A 25,382-nucleotide genomic window follows, 5' to 3' on the forward strand; every position below is an offset into this window, starting at 1 on the left:
CAGATCAGATTCTATCCCGTAACCTGCAAAACTCCCTCTATGCCAAGTATTACCCTTTGTTATCGGAATCTACGCCATTGCAATATATTAGTTTTTCCCTGTGAAAAACAATCGACGAACCATGAAAAGGAAAAAATTGTGTTATTACAGAGAAAGGAAAGGGTTTAACAATTGGAGTAAATTAGCTTCTGAGAACTTTTATGGTTAGAAAGATCAGAGAATCCTTCTTTCCATAAAATTGAAGGGAAGAAACACATATTCCTGTAACATACAAACTCTGTTTGATCTTCAGTACGGTGAATTTTGTTCTTTAAAGCGTTCCAGTGGAAACTGGGGGCGTCTGAATGATTCATAGAGCGAATATTTATCATGCGAATATATATCAAAGCAGTCTCAGGGTTGGGCGGTGACTAATTCATCCAGAAAAATCTGAAATAATTCACAAGAACGAGGAAAATAGAACGAGGAGGGTGAATGGTATCTTGGTGACGAGTCCCACTGATTGGCAGTGTGCCAAAAAACAAGAATGCCATGGAAGAGAAGAGTTACGAATGAAAATACGAAGAAAAACTACCAGACTGACGGTTTTCACTCCAAAATAAAGGATGAGATACTCCCTCTATAACATTGGAAATGTATTATCTTTCTGCATGTGGGAGAAAGATTGCTCTGGAAATTTTTCTTGACAAGAACACAATATTCACTGGCAATAAGAGGCAGATTGAATATCATTCTGAATATTTCACATAATGCGGAAAATATATCGAAAATTTAAGGTATTTCACAGCTAAGACTTTCAGGAAATCCACTGTTCATCTAAAAGTTTGATAGGAGAAACATAGTATCACGGAGGAGTATAATGTACTGTATATTATTTCGTGGACAAATATTCACGTTTTTTACAAAAGTATTAGAAAATACAATATTGATGTTGTTATCGATATTAATTAAGAATACTGGAAGTTGTCATCAACCAGAAACTTATTATAATTATCGGGGTATACTGATTCCAGTTGTTCCATTATTATTAATATTCCTAATAAACTCAAACTAAAGAGCGGAATCGAGTAAGCAATATATTTGATAAATGACTTGTAGGATCTATCAACTTCTGCCATTGCTTAAGATAAGATATGTCACTCTCACAATAATACCAGTTCTCTTTCAAAGAACTGGGTAAGTTTGAGTATCTCTCTCAACTGGTTCTTCATTGAATTATGATAATTGTAATTCGATTCAATCCAAAAATCATCTGTAGGCCTGCATGTACACGTTACAATCATTAGATCAGCGATGGTGGTCCAAACATTAAACATAGCATTGACCATTCATTGCGGGATTGGCTTTTCTAAGTTGATGGTAAAAGTTCGCCTGTACAGGTTGTTCATTATTTATTTCCAGAAAATATTTCCAATCAAACTTAGTATTCCAGGGTGATATCATGATTATCGAAGGATTCATTAATTTTACGGAATACATCATGATTATTAGAAATTTCAAAAACCAAACATCCTTCAGAGTGGAAAATATAAATAGAACCGAGATTAGTTTTGAAGTTTTGAGCGAGTTACAATACACTTTTCCCATGATAATGGAATAAGATTGTGACTCCAATCCGAGCTGAATCACCAAATCAAAAACCTTGTTTCTACATAACTCGAGTCTGCGGCCTAATTTAATGGAAAGTGGATGAGAGGCTGGGAAAACACTGCATAAAATAAGCACGCATGTTATATGGGTCTGAAAACGGGGGACAGTTTATCCCGATATACGTGACAAAGCTGGTCGGTAAAGAAAATAAGGAAAGAGGGTGTGAGAGAATAAAAGATAGATGTGAAGTGAGAGGGAGAACGGTCACAGCGGTCTCGCAAAGGGACCGCGCGAAAATTTGAAATGCAAAGAAGTGGTCCGCAACCCGCAACAAGCCGCTTTCGTTAGACCCAGCCTCGTATTATTCCGACTACGTAACTGTGTTCCACTTGTTCTCGGGTCAGATCTCTGTTTTCATACAAGAAAATTGTGTCAAATCCCAAAGCAAACTTGATATTTTCGGATAAATGGGACATATGCTATCAGGATACCATCTAGGGTCCGTATTTTTTGCAATAAAATATCAGATAACACACTGTAGTCCAGTCACGTTTAATGATTCTATTTTGTTGATTTTTTCTATTGATAAGATTGATAACCAAGTGTCTCCGAATATAATGGCAGCATTCTGTGCAAACAAATACTTTGGTTGTTGTAGTTTGTAACGTTATCTTTTTCGCCAGTTATTCAAATTTATAATCTTACAAGTTTTATTTAACTCCAGAAGAAAATGATGCTCCTTCTAGGGGATTTTAGAAAATCATATGAGAAGAGAGTGTTGTATTTTGTAACTGGATACTTTTAACCGTATAAAAACTGAAGTTAATATACCCATGGCATCATTTCAGTAAAACGTTGAGTTAAAATAGTAGAGGAAATTGAATATTATAGTTCTATTTCATTACGGAACAGTTAAAAATCTTTGATGGACGTGTAAAATGTCTAAATAAATTTATTAGAAATTATCCTTTGAAAGGCTATACCTGTCATTTCTATTTCTGAACAGAGTGTACATGACTACAATACTGTACTCATGAAAAATACCTTCGAGACTTGATAATATCAGCAATTTCCATTTTAAGCTATTCAATTTTCTATTCCCTTTCTCATATTTACTTACTGATGCAAAAATACTTGAATAATCGAACATCTACTCAACTTCCAATTCATTCAATTTTCGGATTGATAAATAACTTCACAAAGAAACAAAACCTTTAATTTACCGTCATGTTCTCTTTCTAATGCACCTTGATATCAACTAACATTCCATTCAACTCAATTTTAGTATTCTTCACTCTAATAGAAATTCAAAAAGACGAAAATTTCTCTCTCCTTCCAATAGTGTAACAACTAGTAGTTTTTGCACTAATATAATAACCAATCAACAGCAGACATTAGGTCATTACGAAGACATCAGCCAAGATATTATGTAAGTTAGTTTGCGATGCGCCCGATCTATTAGACAGCCTGATGCATTGGCGGAACCACATGTGAAGCCACCCTATGTGTGTATTTCCATACCGTTACGTCAATTAGCCAAGGCATAGTAAATGCCTTCCTGCTGTTGTGTATGACAAGTGACCTGAATTCGAGTAATGGATATCCATCATCGTTATGCTCGTCTCACACCACAACTGAGAGATGCTGTTATGTGCACTGTGAAGTCTTATCTTATATCTCATTAGACTTCACACTTCAAGAGGTGCACTGTCTCATTACTTGTGACAAATCGGGTATGATCGTAGGGGAACATGTGAATTGAATGTGATCGGAGGAAGAGAACTCATTCATAGACAACATGGATTTCATGATCATAGTTTGAGAATGTGATAGTAGATTGCAAGGGATTCCTATAATTCAAATAGGAACCTGAAAAACGGCTAAAGAGACATTAACATGTTGTACATCCAGAATGACAATGTTCAGAGCTTTACTATATCTGATCGACATGGTCTATGATGAATCGTATCCTCTCTTGAGAGTAGAGGATAAACAGTATGGATTCATTATATAAAATCATCTATTCGAATTTTCTTCGATGACACGACTGGTTGCGGGTATTGATCCCATTATCAAGTGTCCAAATGAATAATATTGGATATACCCATAGAGATACTACTGTATTCCTATCATTATGAATCACAATTCTTAAAAGTGACTTTTTTGGAGACTATTATTGTATGAAATATGACAAGCATTGGGATTCATAAACTGATTCAATAACAGTCATATGAAACTCGTCTTCGATTCTCTCACACTCTGATTTCAAGTTAATCAAACTCTACAAGTGTTTGAGAATTGATTCATTGATTGGATGAATGATCGTCTAACTAGCCTAATCATGAATGATTGGGAATTGCTTCGCATATCAAGTTTTGGAATTTTTCTCCTCTTCTGATCAAACTTTAGATGGACTTGTCTGACTACTTGGATTATTAATGGAAAGAAAATCAATTTATCATCCCAAAAGTGCTCAAAACGTGATTGCCCATTCAAAAATAATTCTGAATATTATATATTTTTGAGAGGGAATCAATGAATGGAATAAGAAAGTTAGACATTTACGAGATGATCAATGGATGATTTTACTCTACGAAGAAAAGATGAAAAATATTTACCATCCAGAATTTTCTTCAGGGTTTTTTCTATCGCTTGATAACTCATCCAGAAGCAGCGAGAAGGCTGATCTGAAAGTTGATCACGCGGAAAAATATTGAAATTTCGGAGGCCTACTGTTATCTTTGAAAAATAAGAATATCAAAGAGATGTATGTTGATGCAATGCTGGAAAAGGTCTGAGGATGTATATTATTGGAGTAAAAGAATGTTCAATAGCTGGAGGCTTGATTTTAAAAAACGATGTAAGTCTGTGTAAGTAAAACGTTGGTTGTACATCGTTACAACAACCATTAATATCTCAGACTGATTCAGCTTTGGCACTGAAATCGACGGCGTATTGTAGCAAGCGAGGCACGCCTCAACTGATTCATTTGAATTTGATAAACGCTGAATGGTACCGACTGGCCTTTGTGTTTTGTCTGTGCCGATGTGTGCCCAGAACAGGAAGATGATCAATGAATCAACTGCAGACTCGTCCCCGTTCTTATAGTACCATCCTCCTCCTTCTCATCCTCCTCAACCCCCTCCTCATCATCCTCCGACTCGAATATAACCTTCTCCCCCTTCTCATTCTTCTCCTCCTCTTTCATCCTCCTCATTCCAACCACCTCTCTGTCATACAGAACTACCCCTTCATTAGCAGTCACAAACCTAGTGGATTTATCATGTGAGAACCATTTGTAATATTGTGGTTGAGGATGATAATTTGAACGTCTGTTTGAATCTGTTGACTGAAATTATGATTGTTTTTGTTGAAGGTGAAGGATGGGATGATCTCTTCCTTTTAATCTATTTCTATATTATTGTTATTGTATGGTTATTCAATGTCATTATATTTTGTAGGCCAATAATTACTTTTTTCCAGTCACAAAACGTAAGGATGGGAGAGGCACTTGCAATAGATTGTAGTTTGTTCAAGATGATAATTTTTTATCTGTTCAAATCTGTTAGCTCCAATATTATTACTTTTGTTCTGTTGGAATGATATGTTATCAAAATTAGGAAGCTGGTCAGAATGTCTCATGTCGTGTGAGAACTTCGTATAGCAGATTCCACAGATTTGTACACTTCATTACATAACCACAAGTTTGATCATGTGTTTCTTATCTCGATCAATTTCCATGATTGATGGAATAAAGTTATTTGATCCTTAAATTTCGCTTCAACAAAATTTCTACTTTTAACTCACTATGTTGCTATGAATGATTGGTTCTATGTTGGTCCCTTCTCTGTTTAAAATTGTATGATATTATAATATCAAGATTATTTCACTCTCAATTTACATCATGCTTGTACCTACTCACTCGGTAAAGTATCGACGAAACCTCATAGTTGAATTAAATTATCTTATAGATCTTCCATAATTATTTTTTGAATCCAATTCATTTTTGGTAATCTTGGAAAATGATCTTGGGTAATTTTAAAATCATGAATGAATCACTATTGATAAAAAATCGTTGTGAGATGCTCTTCTTAGAAATTGGCTCCTAATTCATGAAACAGACAAAATTCTGAGAATACAAAATCCTTGTTCATTCAATTCCTAGGAAAACTTATTCAATTTTCAATTCCTGGGAATAGTGACATAAATTTTCATTCATAATTTTTAACTTACAACGAGTATCAATGTGATAATCTCAAGTTTTTGTTTTTACCCTATTCCACTTGATTATTTTCCTTTGTTTTTCCTCCCTTTCAAGAATCATTGAGTTCTCTCATTACCATTTTTCTCAGATAACCGTATATTCCAGTTTAATATTCCTGCTGATTTTTTGATTGATTTATTCAACATTCCGTCTCCAGGTATAATTATATCGATAGAGTTCTTCATTCATCATCTTTTCAGTGTTATAAGTTTATTCATTTATTTTCCATATTATTCTCCCGCTTTCTAGTTGATTGATTCAACCCTTTATAGATTCTTCATCTAGAATCTACTTTCCAAATTATTTGATCAAATTCAATCGACAGTACCTGTTCCAAGTACAAATCCAGCCCACATTCCCATTCACAAATCTCACGAGAATCCAAGCTGAAAGCTAATGTGAGTACTGGAGTCTGGAGCTTCTCATCATGTGTCTTGCAAGTGGAGCGCTCTTAACAATGGCTGCTGAGTGAGGATTGTAAGCATATTTCGACGTGAACTACAAGGTGAGAGCCGTAATGAAGAATGATTCTACAGTGATTTAGCGAAGATGTATTTGCACTTCTCGACATCCGGTGACGGAGAGGGTGAACTCTCTTGTTCCGCCGTGACAGAGAAAGGTGAACTCCCTTGTTTCCAGTAATATATCTTATGAATGTCAACCGGCTCTCAAAGTGCAGGCACGTTCTCTGTCTCTGTCACTCGCGCTGAAGAGTGATGCTACATACGAGGCAGATAGCACTGATATGTCAGACAAATGACAGACTAAGATGTGATGTGATTTGTGAAATGTGCAAATGCGAAGGCATCGCTCAAGTCATCTTCACGTATCATTTGGCTCTCGATCCCAAATGTTTAAGTCTCAAATTCCATCGAATTCAACGTCAACATGGTTTATTTCGAATGATAGGTCTTGCATGAGTGATGGATTCCTGTTATAGTTCAATTTGATAGTTCAAGCTTGTGATAGTTCTAGTTCGGCTTGAGTGATGGTTACGAGTACTACTGCAAAGTGCACTTCTGAAGATGGTTCTATCAAAGTGATGGTGAAGTAAGATGAAGGTAACGGTAAGAATAATCGTGAGGTAGTTTCATTATCGAAGAGAAGAAATTCAGAGACTGAAAATGAACCTTCCTGAGATACAAATCATGCAAACTGTTCAACAAGAAAATTATCACACAGTGAAGATTGAACAATAATATCACTTATATGGTAGCTTCTAATATTTTGATGAATTATTGCATAGGTATTGTTACAGACGATTTACTACGAAACTATTTCCGCTTAACAAACATGCAGAACTTATAATTAAAATAATCAATTCTATTTTTTCATAGAGAAGCTTACAACTTGTGTGTTAATGGGTATGAAATGATTTGAAACATTTCCAAAGATAATGGGAATTGCACCCATGACCGACTCAGAGATACCACGCTGAATATGTTGAACTGACAAATTGGAGTTGTGGTACTTTGATCGTCTAGGTTTAACTGGTATGAGCATCCAAATGGTTCACGCTACAATAATTGACTCGAGTCTCAGTAACCACTCCCCCCCTCCCAGTAACAGTTTCAGTATCGAGTTTCAAGTCTCCACCATTATTGATGGGAGCTCTACTGGTCAGACTTCAACCTTTCTTGTGCCGGAATAAGGGTTTGATGAAGTGTTCATAAATCTAATGACTATGAAAGTCCGTGAGATTTGCAATCTTCTATAAGATACAATATTTTTGACGCTTTTCTTACCTCAAGAGAAATCTTCAGGATAGCTTGAACTCCATTGAGCACTGAAGCGACTCAGAAAAAATGAAAATTATCCTTAGTAGATACTAAAAATTTGTTCCGATGGTAGAAGAATAGGGGAATCACAATTTAATAAATTATAATGCAGTTGATACAATGACCTGGAACAAAAGAAGCAACTCTTTGGATTGAAGCTCATTTCATTGTTTCTGATACAAAAACGATGGTCATCATTAAGCCAGCTTCCAATAATAATTGAACCAAGAATAACGTTGAGTTTGAGGTTACCTCTTCCAAAGTTCATTCATAACGAAAGCTGATTCAATTGAGATAACTCCATTTCAGGATCAGTGAGCATTGCGGTGCGGTGCGATGCACAAGTAGGCTTCCTGAAAAAATAGGTAGTCATCTTTGTACATAATCACCAGGAACCCGATATTATTTCATTTATATTGCTTGGACATGAAGCAGTCCGTACCAAACTAAGTGTTGCATGGTCTACTGATCATGGGCGATTTCAAAAACTTTTAAGAGGCTTAGAGAAAAGTCGAGATATCCGCGAATTGTTATCTCAGTTCTCCAACTTTTTTGTAACGGAAGTTTGCAGTTTTTGTAACCGGGCGTCCAGAGAGGATCTTGAAACTTTTCCGGAACAAAAATGAGACTGAGACTCAACCAATGCCATCTAATGATTGACTTTTGGATTCGTTATTGAACTCTAAACTCGTGGAATTGTGCCGGCTTCTGACTCTCCATTGATTTTGCTCCATTGCTTTTCATGACTGTACGTCAATGAAAGTTTGCAAACAATGCAATAAGAACTTTTTTCGGACTTTCGTTTGATGTCATTTGTGTTTTGAATCAGATCTTTACTTGGTGAACATTGCGTTAAATGCAGTGAGTAATATAAAGTCGGAGGAGAGGAAGAAATTTCTATTCCAGAAACCAATTTATTGCTTTTCGAATTAGCATAGTATCTCATCGTAAGTGTTGATTTTCTCTGCTTGTTTCAAACTATTTAATTGGTATTTTGAATCATCGATTTAGTGGAAACAACAGCTACCCAGATTATGTGTGGAATGAAATTATCAGCAGTGCGTCAATCTTTCATTTTTTTAATAGAATTCCTTATTTTGATCAATACTTTCATAAGCAGGATGATGAATTGACATAAGTTGAAAAGTACGTTCTCTTAATCACGTTCAGCGATATTGTTGCAATTTTGCAACTAGGGAAATGGGCAAATTTATCCTATTCACGATGGTCTCAGACTCTCAAAATCCATTTCCAAGTGTATTTTTACTCATTTCTTGATTCTACTTGCAACGGTTGGAAAAATCAGGGGTTATTGATGATGAATGGAGTTTGAACTGTGGAACTGTGTGGATGAACTGATTACTGTTACACCAAATAAGACTCATGATGTCGACATTACTCCTCTGAAGAACCTCAATTTTTTATTTTTCCATTGGCTATACGTAGGATTGATGAGGCATTCAATGTTTGTTATCAACAAACATACCATCATAGAAATTATTAAAGTGCAGTTTCAACCTATGGTTATGAAACTATAACTAAAGCCTCACCCAAAAGATGTGATATTCTACTCAGCGATACTTCAAAACATACGTGTTATAACATCTCAAACTAGTTCCATGTTCACCTACTTTGATAGTTAGAAATGTGCTTTATGTGAGTTTTCATATGCTATGAACTTTTTCAAAGTTGGCTGCTACTCGTCAAGAAAGTAGCAATGAAAACTTCAACAAGCTGAAACGGCTGTTATTAAAAGCTTAAGTGGTCTGGAATTAAATTCTCAGATAAGTTACACGCCAGTCATCAAACTTAAATTGTCTTTCTCTGTTTTCAAAGGTGACCTAGACGCTCTAGAGTGAAGTGCACACTTTTTGCCAGGCACTATTATGTCTATATATCTGGCTAGATGTATCTACTAGTGGAGGCGAGATGGATTTATGAACTATTACAAAGTATGAAGTTGCCGATTACGTGTAATTGAAAACAACTTGGCGAAACGTTGCCATTTATCCTGCAGAAGAGCACCAAAGAGAGAGAGAGAGCGATGAGAGAGGAAAGTAGGAAGAAGGGTTCAAGACACATCCTGTGAGAAAGAGGAAGAGATTGGTACCTAGCGAAGAAGTTTGAGAGAGAAGAAAGGTGCTAAAGCGACTGCAAAGTGCCAGTAACCGTTTAGGACATTAGGGTCTGGAGAAGATGATCAATAATCTCTGTTGAGCTTCTAGTCGCGTTTTGAGAAAATTCCTTCACACCACGGCTCTCTCAGCAATCATTCAATTTTTAAATTGCTTTTCATGGGAAGAATATTAGTGTTGATTTTCTCTTCGATGGAATGATTTGACATTAATCTTGTTTCATAATTTAAGTTAGTTAATTTGTTCTTTTAGTCAATCAATTAAAATAATTTTAATAGATTTTGTACTCAAAAAATGTATTTATTGTTCCTTGTCTCACATGAATCTATTCTCTCTAAAACGTTTGACTTTGGGCATTGTGAGTTTTGAGAATTAGAATTGACAAAATTATCTATTCAGATTAAATTATATGAATTGATAAAACATGGTACAATATATCCTTAATTATGACTGTTACACTAACTTATGAAAAAATGAGAATGAAGGCCTTGTTTGAAGATAGAAGATAGAAAAGCTCTTGCTTTCGATGATAGATCGATGGTGAGCAATGGATATTGTGAATAAGTTTTGTAATACGAGTAGCCTAGGTTTAAAGTTTCTGTGATATATTTGCAATTTATTCAATTTGTAAGTTATGAGAAAATTCAAACGAATGAAATATCATATCAAGGGAAGGAGAGTTTTGGGCAGTGCCTCCTATTGATCCTCCCTCAATCATTTCAATTAGCATAATTGTTCATCAAAAAATGAGAGAATGAATTCTATGTCTTGTATTGAAGATTAATGATTCAAAGTATATTTTGTGTCACTATTTTTGTTATAAAGCTTTTCGTTTCAATTTCTAGTTATTTTAAGGATTTTTTAAGCAGCTCTCACCAGCGGGCAAAGATTTTTCTTTTTGCTGGTGATGCCTAGAAATTTTAACTAATAAATTAGTTTTCTCTTCTCTCATGTATATGCATGTATGTGTTATATTGTATTATAAACATTTTATTTTTATTTTTGCTCATGTATGTATGTGTATGACTAAATTATTGTTTGTTTTCTTTTTGGCAATAGATGAATTTTATTTGATTTGTAGATGTCAAATACTAAATCAAATTCAAATCTTATACCAATGAGAATAATATGTCACATACAATAATTTGACTTTGAAGTTGAGTTCTCTTTTCTCATGAAAAGTGGTAGTTTCTTACGGAGTTGTTGAGAAACATCGCAAAGGGTACAAAGTGGACTCATTTTGGAAAAGTAATGAAAAATTCCAAGTAATTGATGCAATTCTTTATTTACAAAATCTGACACGTCATCAACACACCAATTAATTCAACAATGAAAGATTCTTGGCGTTCTTTGGTTTCACTGGGTAACAATATATTTCTCAATGGAGCACACAAGTCATGAAATTGTTCGGTGATCGTAAATCAACTACTATTATAGCAAACTTCAACAAACCACAAATATAGAATAAACTTTGTAGTATAATGTTTCTCTCAGTCACTCATAGAAAATACTTGAAGCATTCTTACTGTGTCTTCTTAATCTACATCACTTCCGCACAAGAAATAGACAGATAAATTGGTAATATTTCCACTCATTTATACACACCCTTAAACCTAGTTAGAAAGTTATTTTACACTGTACAAGAAATCAGGCCAACTATGTTACAATGTACACTGTTCCATACCAATTTCACTTTTGAGAAAATAATGGTTTTTACAAATAGTTTCAATCAATTCCACTTTTTTGAGAAGATTTCTTCACAAATTACAGCTTAGACAGCCAGTCAGGTTATTTCGTAGTGGATGAATGCGGTAAATGTCAGTAGTGCCACATACTGTAGGAAGTAGTTGAAGGCTTTCACACTGGAGTATTGGTATGTTTGAATAGCATGGCTTGCTCCACTGTCACTCATTTCGCTACTGGCCAAAACGACGGCAGGACTGTCTTTGCTGCGTCCGCTGGCTGATGTCACTCCACTCACTTCGGGGGGACCACAGGTCTGTAACACATCAAAACATTCATCAACAAACTGCAATCTGAGATATGCGATCTAGAAGATAAAATCTAGAAACTGGATTCGTGGCATAGAAAATGATACACTACCAGCTAAATAATTCATTTATATCCTAAAAGCAGTGTACAGTATCTACTGTCTTTGATAAGTTCAATTTCGTAAGTATTTCTGACATGACAGTAACAAATAATGATATGAATAATTCATATTAATAATAAATAATTCATTTATATCCTAAAAGCAGTGTACAGTATCTACTGTCTTTGATAAGTTCAATTTCGTAAGTATTTCTGACATGACAGTAACAAATAACACTTCTATGATATGAATCACGTTACTAGCTGTGCAATACTTCTTATCCCTAGCTGCACTTATGAAGTGTACGACTTATCATATCTCATACTCATATCTGTATTCATCTTGAATATTTCGAAACTCTTGAAATAAATAGGTTCAGCCTCGATCAAGATTTGCATGTGGAGTTGTCAATGTTGTGACTTCGAAAACTTCTTGTAAATATTTTCCATTATTGCCAGAGTGGTGAGTTTCTACAAAACTTAAGTCAAAAATGAGAAACAGTCTCTGGCGTGAAACAGATTACAGTAATTGACAGCTGAGTCCACAGCTAGCAAAATATATTGCTAATCCATGAATTATTTTCTATCCTTATAGAAATTTTCGAAAAAAGCGGTTTTCAGCAATAAAACTTTCTAAAACGGTATGAACATAATTGGCCAACGGATCATGAATCAAAAACTATTTTTTTCCTTGAAACACTCTTTATTTGGCGAAGTTATGACGTTTTTAGTCCCCCCTACCACTCAACCTTGAAAATTTGTCATTTCAACAAACAAACCGAAGGTTATTCAGTAATCATTAATAATTAATGTTTTATAATAATTGTTTAATAATTATTATTGCTCATTTGATAACAAAAACAAAATTCATTTGATATGTACTCAAACGAATATTTTAATACTCTAGAACTAAATAAATGATCTACGAGAGAGGAATAATCAAGTAAGTACGAGGAAATATCATTAAACGGTATTTTTACTCTATGGATCTATACACTACAACTGATCTAGATATTTCTGTTATCATCTAATGTTCACTGATGTACAAAATAATTTCAGTTCTCATCGATCAATGATACACGTTAATCAAAAGCTATCAGTGTTATTTTAGTTGAATTTACCTGCAAAGGTCTAGTCTGGTTCTCGACGCACCGCTGTGAGTACTCGCCGAGACAGGCGATGTAGGCGATTGCGTGCGGAATGTAGCTCTGGTCGACGGTGCCGCTGAACAGAACGGACGCGAGAGGCCCTCGTGCGTACACGGGCACATCCTCGCCTCCGTGAGTGGCCCACTGGCGGGGCACAGCCGAGCTGTGCACGGCGTTCTTCTCGGCCGTCGTGTTGGTCGGCACAGCCCGTGGCGCCGAGTAGCCCGGTCCGTTGCCGTACAGAATCGTCGAGTACGCGTTGCCGTCTATGTCCGAGTTCTTTGTGTCCATGCCTGGAACAGTAAAACACAATAATCATAATGAATAATTGGCTATCAGAAATAAACACCAGAATCTGGTTCCCCTTGTTCTTGTTCTCTTCGCAAAGATCTTTTAAATCCAATTTTTTTCTTTTATTCTTGCTATTTTGAGAAAGGTTTTTGAGCTCTTATTTTTTATTATTATTTTGATCTTGTTATTTCCAATAAGTTTTTCCAAATCGTAATTTTTTGTCACTTTTCTTCTTGTTTTTCCACAAAGTTCATTCGATACCCACCAGTAGCATAGATTTATATCTTATAAATTCACGCACGCACTTCTCATTACACACACACAAAAAAGTATATGTGGGCATCATCCGCAATAAATAATGAAAGAAACATATTTTCAAAAGAGAGATACAAAGTTTTGTAGATTAAAAAATAGATAGTGAATCTGCCGTATTATATATAACAAACACAAACATTTTCTTGATTTTCTAATATTTGTCTTTTTAGGTTGAATAAAATTGAAATTCTTTTTCTTCTACTTTTTAGTATTTTGTGAAGTGCATTCTCTAATCTTTTTCATCATTTGAGCTCTTAATCCACCCCTCAAGTCTCTCTGAAACACTTTATTATGTTGCACTTTTGTTTTGCAGTTCATTTTGTTGCACTCGATTAATGACTTTTCCTCCATCCACATGATCGCTCTTCTTTACCCAACTCTCATAATATATGAGAATTCAGTGATCCTTTACTTTTGATCATCTATCATTTCAGGCACCTAGTCCCTGCAATTAAGCGAATTGATTATTCTATAATCACTAAATACTAAACGAACAACGATCTCACTTTGAAAGCTATTTTGATTAGTTAAATTGAAGCAATAACAATTACGAAGAACAATAACTCCGCAGAACAACATATTCATAGGATATAGAGATGATATAAATCGATATTGCGGACATTGAACAATGAGACTGTAGCAGTGAACTGCTTTCCAGCACGGCGAGTGATTGCAATCATCTCAGGGTAATGTGTGTACTGCACTGTGCAATCATATTATAATAATTGAATGCTCACCGAGAATGGGATTGCCGCGTGGTGTGGACAGTCCACCCAGCGTCATCACGTTGCTGTGATCCGACGTGACGACAATCAGTGTCTCCGACAGATTCACCAGCGAAAGTACCACCAGCAGCGCAGATTCCAAGACAAGCGTCTCGTCCAATGCCCGGTACGGGTTGTTGTAATGGTGGGCGTGGTCTATTCTTCCGCCTGTTGGACAAAAAATATCAATTATGGAAATGTGAATGATATTGTTTTCAAATGTCGTTGAAGGCTTCAAATGAAATTCACACATATGAGGCTTTTCGATTGTGGACTGACAAATGGAAAGTATTCCCACTAGAAGTGAAACAATGATGTTGTTTCCAAATTTTGTTGGTGGCTTCGAAGAAAATAAAATATTATGCTTTTCGATGATAGACTGACAAAGAAAGACTGAATACTATGTTTTACTTAGAATAAAAGAATGATATTGTTTTCAAATTATATTGTTGTTGGAGGCTTTAATGAAAACTTAAATATGAGGCTTTCTGAAGATAGACTGACTAAGAAAACGTAAATACGCACACAATTGCTTCCAGTTACAAGCCTTGTGAATTGAAATACTAGTTATACGGAGTGGCATGAATTTGAAGAGTGAAATAATCTCGCTATGAGAGGCATGAATTTGGAAAGTAAAACTATTATTCTCTGGCCAGGACTATGAATAATGTTAAGATAACACCAGTCGAAAAATCGGAGAATAAAATTAGGAGAATCAAAAACTATTAAACATAAAAAGCTTGTAAGTAAACAAGAAGGTCAATCCAGAGCTCTCAACTCCAAGTAGGCTAAACTTTAAGGTTGAGTGACTCGCCAGTTTCGATAACCACTCACAATGTGTGAACCATAATCATGGTTCTCATCAAAATATTTCGAATATTTCACCTTATTTCATCTTTTTGGAGCTAAATTTTGGCCATTCGAGGTATCGATTGCTCACCAACACATGTTCACCTTCTTTGAATATTGAAATTGAAAAACAACGTTGCGAACAGAACGAGTGAGTCAAGGTGTAGATTTGGGTTTCGATAGGACCCACTATTCAGCTTTTATTGGAAACATATTTTATGACCGTTCTGTTGTACCAACTGACCGTTCTGTTCGTTAAGCTAATACAACAGTCTAACACCACACAACATCGAATCCTTCAGTTCTCGTTTTAATCGACTGTGAAGCAATAGTGGCAATACCTTGTCACTATAGTTATATACTTTTTGATGTCAGTGCTTCAGTATTTCGATTCAAATAATAATAAAATAATCCAGTGCTGCTGTTTTCCTTCCAATTCCAAACTGCAATATACATTCACAATGTCTATTTGCAAATTTAACAAAACTTTAATCTATAATTCTAACAGAAGCTAACATCACTTCATTTTACAGTTCAAGGCCCAAGCTTAATAAAGGAATGAGTATCTAGGAAAGTGTGAGATCTGAATAAATGGATATGATTTCAAGCAAATATGAGAATGTCAAATTGGCGTTACATAATGTGTTAGCGTGACACCGTTTTATGGTGTCAGAAGCGTGATAGTCGATCTGTTTAGAAATTCACACGCGAATCTTGCAGACTATTACAAGAGAGGGAGATATTGTTTGATTTATTTCTATTCTTATCAACATAATATAACCCTGCCGAAGTCAGAATACGAGCCAAAACGTACGACGTTAAGACTTGAATTTATTTAACCTCGTGAACAAAAAATATATATTATGTTGCAGTTTTTCAGTACGGTAATTATTATTGAAAAACTGCAATATAGAATATATTATTACTGTATATTTCGTTATATAATAGTTCTGTAATAATTGTTTATTTCAGATATTATATTGTGGAAAAATTTCCAATTATTCTCACCTACTTTTCTAAGAAAAATTCTAAAAGTTTATCAGTTTGAAATGTGCTTTTTTCAATCTTTCAAACACGTAAACTACCATTTTATAAAAAAAATTGAATTTTATGTATCTTCGATTTCATAAATATCCGAGAAACGTTATGATAAACCTATCAAACTTGTGAGAGTTCATTGACCTCGAAGTATACAGCTTATCTCAAAGAAAGAGGTTCAATATTCTTGAATTCAGAAAAATTATATTATTGAATTGATCCTTCGTCGTTCATGACAGAATTTGATAAAAATGTTTTTTAGTAGGGGTATGATACAATATTGATGATTTTGAATTATAAATTCAATTCAAATTTTCAAACATTTGCAGTATTGATGCATCTTTTGTCTGTCACATCTACTATGGCAGAATGATTACTAGGTCACCTTTCTCTCCTCATTCCAAAAAAAACACTATTTTGATTGATCAATCTCGTGGATTCAATTGGAATAACTTGATCACATGCAGATCTTGTGGAGGTGAAAAAGCAGTTTTCACTTACTTTCAACGAACAGAAAAAATCCACGAGGGTTCTTCAGCAGAAAGTCAAGCGCCTTTTTTGTCATTTCAGCAAGTGATGGATCGGTCTTATCGTCTCGATCGGCTTCAAAATCCATATGGGAGTATGCGAACAAACCTGCAGGCAGAAAGAAGATTTATCGTACATGTACTTTGTTGATTATTCATGAATATTAAACGTCTCAGTCCCATATCATCAAACAGTAACGTATGGTACAGAAAGAGAGTTTTCAAAAAATAACTTGAAGTAGGCTGTAGTAGGCTCAGTAACTTTAGTAATTTCAATAGCTTCAAAAATAGTAAATTTACAGCCTTCTAGAATTGAAATAAAAAAAAGAAGGATGTTTTTTATAATTTCCTCTTTTCGAATAATGTGAAGAGTTGAAGTTTGGAGGAGAATATAATATGTCGAATACATTTTACAGGAGAAGAAAAATGGAGATGATTGTACAAGAGGAGATAATATTGTAGATGTGATGAGATATTTATTTGGAATAAGTTTTGAAGGAATTTGAGCGATTTTGAATATTCAATAATGAGGTGTATTAATTTTAGTATTTTTCACAAAGGATTATTATGCGATGCGGTGACAGGAATACATGATTAAAAGCAGAGGCAACTGATAAAAGTATTTTTCTTTACTCTATGATAGAACTTTGTAGCTAAATAAGAATAAAATTGAATTGGAAGCTGTCAAGCCAAGTGCCCAGTATAGATAAACTGAGAAAGAAAGTTATCGAACTAAATAAACGCCATACTATTGAATTTAATCGATTTTGCATTCAGGTGCTCTTACTCCTTACAGTATTGTTTTACCCATTTGAGAATTTTATGAATATTATTATAGTTTTTTTTTGGTAGCTAAGCGTAGTACATTGTTCCATGTTATATATTATAATACTAGACTTCTACATTCAGTTTTGACCTAAACCAACCTATGCTAGCAGAAGAAATACAACGGCGTGTTCCATTGTGACGTTATGCTAATGAAGGGAAGCTGTGGTGCTGTGATGGTTGCATACACAGCTCCTGAAGGATTTGTGCTATACGCCGAGCACAGCAGAACCTCTTAGGAGGTAGCTAGCGCACTAGAATACTAACATAACGTTTGCAGCACTACTATTATAGTAACTCACTGGGACAACGGGAAATGTGACTGGATTCACTGACGTTGCAGTAATTATTATTCTGTTAACTGAATAATTCAGTAAACTATTCAAACTCAATCAGAGTTCAATAGAAACAATCAAAATCATTCTGGTTGAGGGTGCTGATGCTAGTTAGAAAATCTTGTTCTCATTTATTTCCAGCAAATTGAAGAAGATGAATCTCTGTATATTAGACATGCTAATGAACCATTGGGAGAGCCTTAAGGTTGAGTATATTACGAGCTCTTATTATATTGAGTATACGTGTATATTTTATCGCTTCACAGTTATAGAATCTCATTGTACCATGAAGAGTTTGAAATTTTGTTTTAAATCAGGATTTATTTGTGTAAAAGTTATGGATCCTCAATATTAGTTTTGTGAAATCCTATTGGAAAGTGATGAGAGTTTGAAAACCCACATAGACAAGTTGTAACAACTTTAGGGGAGTCCCAAGAAGCTTGAGTCCTAAAACCACCGCAGACACTTTCACTCACACTTGGGTGCTCAATTTAACCGGATTATTTCAATCTACTCTACAACACCTTCAAACTGTGCTAATCCTTCTTCCAACTCAAACTGGATAAGTCTTCCACTCGAGATATTTCAATCAGTGATGATATATTATATAGGTAAGATACTACCTATTTGTATTCTTGTTTTTTAAATATTCTATTAATATTTTAAAGGGTACTATGATTTTATCTTATAAAGTAAGATACCACATCTATTGTTTGAGACTACCAAGTTATCAAGTAGAAGATATGAATAGTCAAGAAAGATTACTACTAGAAGTGGTGACTACTTTATCATTGTTAGAGAATCATAGTATTCAATTAATTTTTAACTCTATTGGATTGAACATAACTTGACAAACATCATGAAGTGATACTTCCACAATCTGGATTGTGGGACTTCTTGTGATTGTCAAGTTCCATTCAATCTGGTAGAATTCTTAAAGACAGCAGAAATCGTATTTCCAAACATCGATGTGGCTTTCAAACTAACTCTACTTCTAAAAATTTATTTGTTTTGATGATTAGATATTGATTTTTCTGTTATCGTACTATTCTGTAAATGAATAAAATCCCATTACATTTCATTATAGAAATCAGCAAAATTTGAACTAATTAAACGAACAAATGAAATTTATTGAAGATAAATAATTTACTAAAAATGATTTGGTTGCTGCTCACCAAGCAAGTGGTCAGTCTTGGCCGGATCAACTTTGTCCATCTGCTCCTTGTTCCAGACGTATTCGCCGCGCAGGTTGCGCCGCTTCTTGTCGCGCACCCAGTCGTCAATCAGGTTGCGGCCATCCAGTCGCCGCCCCTCCTCAGCAACCAGCTCTGGGTCCTTCGCCACCTTCGGCAGCCAGTGTCTTCGACCGCCTCCCAGCAGAACCTGAAACATTCATCAAAATGAATTTTTTTCAGTTTTTAGAATCATTCACCTGGAACATAAATAGAATACCAGGCTGTTTTAGTTGTCTGAATTCATTTCATTTCAGTTTCAGAATAAATTTTTATGTGGAGTATTGAGACAATAGAGATCCTCTGTTTATTCTAGCTCCTATGATTGAGTACTCACAACTTTTTGATGAATTGATCACATAATATTATGGAAGTTTCAATAGAATATTCATTCATGAAATTTATCTTCATTTATGTATATACTTTATATATAATTCAGATAAAATCAACAGGCATTCGCCTGAAAACTGCTTAGACTGCTTAAACTGCTTAGAAAACGTCATAATCCAGAGTATAGAGTAATAAATAATTCTCACAAGTAGTGATGAAGAGTATAATAGAAAAAACTTATAGTTATATAGAGTACGAGAAATAGTGGAGGTTCACTACACTTTTCTTCGATTGAAATGAGAATTGGAACCATGATATGTTGCGATCAATTTTCCAATTGAACAAAGAATGTAGTAGTTACAATGTGTAGTAGACATACTCTTCTTGAATCTTCAATTGAATCTACCGATAAGAAGGATGTAATAAGTTTTCCATTTACAGTGATTCATGTAATCTTATACTAATCGTTTAACTCATAAATTACTCTGATACTTGAGTAATTGTTTTCAATAAAATAAGTAAGTCACGAATATATTATACATAATAATCAACTTAGATCTTTGTGGCGAGCTCTATATAGCGATAACATTAGTTGTGGTCCTTCATTCAGTTCAGATTCATCCTCAACTCAATTCTGGAAGACGACAATATAAGCTCTTCGTTTCATGCTGTGGAAATTCGCGCTATGAGGATTATCATCAAGATATTAATATTGATAAACGAATCAGTGTTCTGGGACTCAATAGTCACGTCCTCATTTCCACTGAGTGGTATTTTCGTCTGAGAAGTCTATTCGCCATTTCCATTCTAATGACTTACGGGAACTGCTTAATGTGGAATGCTTGAAGCCAGAGTCCTTCACATTCTCTCAGACCTATCCAGGGCTTAATGATATATCCTGTAGCCGTGTGGTTATTCTCGGTATTCCGGAAACATTACTATGCAGCTTATATCATGGAGGCTGTAATATTACCCCGAAACCTTAAAAAATCTTGAGATTTTTGTGAAGAACACAATGGAATGTTCTACCTCCTCCAGTGTTTCCTGTCGTCTGCACCTTTTCATTTTTTCTCCTCTTATGCACCTTTTTATTTTTTCTCCTCTTATGCACTATGAACCAATTCTACAAAAATTGCGATCATATCTTCCAGTCGACGCGAAGAAATGTTGCAGATTTTTGTGACTCTCAATTCAGTCGAAGGTGTTCTTCTCATTGGTGGCTGGATATCTCTCTACGATGGGATGATGAAATAGTTTGATATGCATTGTTTGCGTACTAGTATTGTTATTTGTAGGAAATGTCAGAATCAATTCCGAAAAATACGGGAACGAGTACGGGATACGAGGAATACGGGAGGACAAGTATCCTCCACCAGGACAGGTATCCTCCACCAATAAACTAAGAATCGACATTTGTATCTGTATCTATTGATATAGATATAGCGATTGCTGTGACGTTTACTTATAGGAGTGGCATATCTACACGAGTGGAAAATATTAACCTGTCATTCATATACCAATAATATAACTTGTTCAAGATTAAAAGTACTATATTCATATTTTGTTGCTTTAGTTCTAGTTTGGCTCCAATTTTATTCTAGCAGTTTGACACTGAAACCTTTATTTTCACATTATGACTCACTTGTGACTTTGACAACTTCAAAGATTCTCATTCAATAATAAGTATTTCATTTTGAAGATGTTTCTTGAAAATAATGACTCTATCAATTGAATGGAAATGTTGTCTTATAATTATTTAATTCCAAGAGACAAGGCAAGTGTTAGATTGCAGTAAAATTTAATTTTGAAGGAAATATGGTTTTGACTGAACGATTTCATAGAATAGAGGAGAAAAATGATGACAGGATTAAAATAAATTGGCAATTGTGAGAAACATGTCCGGAGCAACAAGGACTTGATCCCTTAGTTTGCCATTATCACCACTCTGTGATGAAAGACTTTCACAACAACACTAATCCCTTCCACTTATCCCTGAATCAACAGAAAGTTTCAGTTCTTGTAGAATGTATACAAACATACGAGATGTTAATCTCCTGTAGAATAAGTTTTGAAAAGTTTGTTCACAGAGGACTGTTAATCCTTTGTCATACAGGACGCTGAATCCAAACAAGCCCGTGCATAAATAAATCAAGTTCTGTATTTACTTGAAGATTAGCACAACATATCATTCACAGTTCCCTTGGCAACAGGAGAGCTTTTTAGTGTGAGCATCTAGAGAACAGGAGACAGTTGAATAAAAAATGCAAGCAGAGCGTGTATCCTTTGTGCAGCGCGTATCAAAACCTCGTTTCCGAGGGATTTAAGGCTAGCAGTTTTCTAAAAGTAAAGGTTTAACGGAATTTTCAGCGTTAATTTTTTATAGTGGCCGGCGCTCGAGTGCTGAGGGGCCCTGCAGCAGAAGTGCGAGTTGAAATAACAAAACCACAGATAAATTTCGTGGCCACTCACTGCGCTTGTCGGGGAATACGGCCACTGCACACTGTACACAATACACCACACGTGCAGTGTGAACCAGCCCTACACTCCTTCAGGCAGTTTGCAAATTCTGTTATAACCATCATCGGAATTTTCGATCATCAATTTTAAAACTCCGGCTCATGTTTTGGATATCAAATGCGGTAACTGGGTCAGCCTCTATCTTTTCTTGAATTGGTTGATGGTATATTATTGGATTATTTTCTCCCACGCTTTTCTGCTATAATATCATGACGAGAGAGATAAAACTGGTATTGATCAGACAAACAAGCAGTACTACCAAATCATAGACTTTGCATTGTTATATGTTGGAAAAATTCAGCTTAACACTGGAAATAGGGGGAACTGAATTGATTTCTACCAGGTGTGATGTACCAAAGGATTGTACAGCCCTCGAATTATAAATCAATTTATTCATAGGCCGTTATACGAGCAAAACAAATTCCATCACTAGGAAAGCACCACAATCTTATCTAAGGCAGATAAACGACGGTTATATGACCTACAGAGGATGAAACTAATAAATCAGTAATTATATACCTTTTCAGAAATTTATCAACGGAAAAAACCATATATGTTTGTATGTTTATTAATTTGATCAGTAATGCAATATTTGAAGGTTAGAATTGAACCAAAACATAACCCGAAAACAGACCAAAGCTAACTTGTCAACAAGTAGCCAATTGAGAAGGCAGTTTGATTAACGATCGATCGTAATAGTTATATAATATCAATTTTGTTTATTTTTTATATTATAATTTCTATGCCGAATGGGCCTAAATATTTATTCAATGAACTGTCATGAAGATATATTTGTTAGAAATATGATGACAAATTAGCTTAGCCAATATATGATGATTGAGGGTCGATAGTCCAACATATAAAAAAACCATATAAACAAAAAAGACATATTTAATTATTATTATGTCCATCATTATTACAAGCATGTATATTTTTATATGTCTTATACTTCTACTTTATGTTATAAAAGCATGTCTATATTCTACAAAATCATTAGCTACCCTTGAAGTTATTTAACAAATGCATATCACCATAGATGTAATTTTATTATTCATTTGTGTATTCTTATAATTATATGGAACCAAATGATAATTTAGAACAACCTACAATCAGGAATTTTGCCCCATTTAAAAGCTTTAAAGTTGGACACATTTACACCACCCATTCAGTGTATTGGTTACGTCACAGAATGTGACCAATCCTGAATTAGTATGTAGATTTGGCGAGATAAATTTCGAGGAGAAACTCAAGTAGAAATTAGAAGAAGAAGACTCGAGGCCATTTTGCGGAAATCACCAGTGGGATACAGACCTAGTCCACATACTTAATTGTCTAAAAGCTTTAATTCCTGTTTTAATGTAATTCAATCTCTGTCTTCCTGTTTTAAAAATTTGTTCTGAAGTTCCTATAATAATTTGTGATACAAATTTTTGCAATTTCATTCAAATAAACCCTGAAATTATAATAGTGAGGTCTGTTCGACGTTTTCTCGCCATGCGGAAGTATCCAGCCGGAACGATATATTCTACAGCCGAATATACTTCGAAAACAAAAAATTGAAACAAAAGTCTACGTAAGTTATTCAAATATATAAAAGGGGATCCCCATCAATCTACGAAAATTATACAGCGTATAAATTCGTCAATTTGGGGAAAGTCATGACTATAGATTTAAGGGTATAAAGTTATCATAAATGATTTTTATTGTATCAAGTAAATTTTAATATCCATGCTGTACTTAGCCAAAGGGTCTATTTTCCTTAGGCAAAACCCCACCCTGATAATAATTTTAACTATTCATTTATTTTATTTCCTGAATTATAATTTTGTATTAATTTACTTTGCCTATTTGATTAGTGCAGTTTATGACCTTTTCCAAGGGCTATCACCCACTTCATTTTGTTCAATTTGAGAGTACTAAGTTTTCACATAGTATCTATAATTCGAAGATTCAAATTCGCTATCACTCAATATTCATTCTGTATCAGTTGGAAATTATAATTGGTAAAATCTGTTCATTTATTTATTCAATATTTTGCTGTAAAAGTATATCTTCCAGAATATATCCATATTACCGTTTCATTAAACTGGGTTTACTTCATTACACCTCCAAATTCGTTCTTTCTCGACTGACACATATTGATCGTGCAGGACACATCCTGTTTTGCAATAGTCAGACATTATCAAGTAGAGTATCTATTATTAGAATATTATTTCTTCGGGTGGTAAATGGTGGTCGATATTCTTATCAAATAATAAATCATTTTATTGGAAATATCCTGCCGAATCAAATAAAAAATCGACTGCCACTAGCCTACCACACCGAGGTGTAGTGGATCCAGCATTCACATCCAGTCAACGTCGCAAGGAGAGGTAATAGGTCGCATAGACAGCATTAGGATTAAACTCGGTACTCGAAATATTTACTATTTTGGTTCAGCATTTTGCCATCATATAACCTATAGTATTTATCAGAGACCCGGTTCGCATGGATTTGCTATTCTGTCTGTTGTCTTGTGCGGTCTAACATCTCTTCCAACTATAATACAGGTATTAGAATCTAAGTATATTGGTTATTATTTGGAGAAGAAGCTCACTCCAAAATTACTATCTCTGTCTGATTCTAGTGACAGCATTGATGATATTCGGCAGATTCAAATTGGACTGCATTTTATTACTGAATTGGATTTAATTCTATTCCACTACATAATCACCTACAGCACTAAGTTAGAAATTTACAGTCCTTACTTCGGCTACCTTTGTAGACCGCCAAACCATCCATCTAGCAAATTAGTTTTTCAAACCAGATTCATCCGTAAACTGTTCATTCTATTTAGACACTCTGAATTTAGTGATACAACTTCCCCAGCAAAACGAAGGTTAGTCAACCTAACCTACAACTACGAATTACCAAATTATAACCTCAAATTCCACAACTGTTCATTTATCTTTTTCAATCCAATCATTTCAGTTATTATTTTTCTTTTTATTGCACATTCATGCCCCTCCACGGAGCGAAATAGGCTACAATATGTGCCGACACAAGATGAGGCACTTAATACTAAGAAATCGTATTCATGATTGAAAATTATAATCTTGGTCTATTGTCTCATGACTCAAAGTCATTAATTATATATTTTTGTGTCCCCCCCATGGAGCTAGACTGTGACACATGACGCTTCAACGTGGGACAAGATCTTGACACAGGGAAATAGAGTGATGAGGGAAGCATTTTTATTCTTCCCTATCATTTCTCATTTTCAAGATAGATGAGTGTTCACAATCGATCGCCACAAACAGTGTTCATTATCAATTCCAATTAATCAACAAGTGTGCATTCAAGATACCTCAAAC

At 34.8% G+C, this 25,382-nt stretch overlaps 1 protein-coding gene across 1 annotated transcript in view; it reads right to left on the minus strand.

Annotated features, from left to right (window-relative positions):
• Positions 1–11,033: 11,033 nt before the first annotated feature.
• The window catches only part of LOC111054115 (alkaline phosphatase, tissue-nonspecific isozyme), a 192,971-nt gene continuing 178,622 nt past the window's right edge, over positions 11,034–25,382 (minus strand). Inside the window, exons 6-10 of the mRNA XM_039433984.1 lie at positions 19,126–19,333; positions 16,765–16,899; positions 14,350–14,544; positions 12,980–13,299; positions 11,034–11,766 (exon numbers count right to left, since the gene is read on the minus strand). Of these exons, the coding sequence (XP_039289918.1) occupies positions 11,551–11,766; positions 12,980–13,299; positions 14,350–14,544; positions 16,765–16,899; positions 19,126–19,333 (1,074 nt within the window). The 3' untranslated portion in view covers positions 11,034–11,550. The remainder of the gene's footprint in view (positions 11,767–12,979; positions 13,300–14,349; positions 14,545–16,764; positions 16,900–19,125; positions 19,334–25,382) is intronic.

Source organism: Nilaparvata lugens, chromosome 8 (assembly GCF_014356525.2).
Source record: "Nilaparvata lugens isolate BPH chromosome 8, ASM1435652v1, whole genome shotgun sequence".
NCBI lineage: Eukaryota > Metazoa > Arthropoda > Insecta > Hemiptera > Delphacidae > Nilaparvata > Nilaparvata lugens.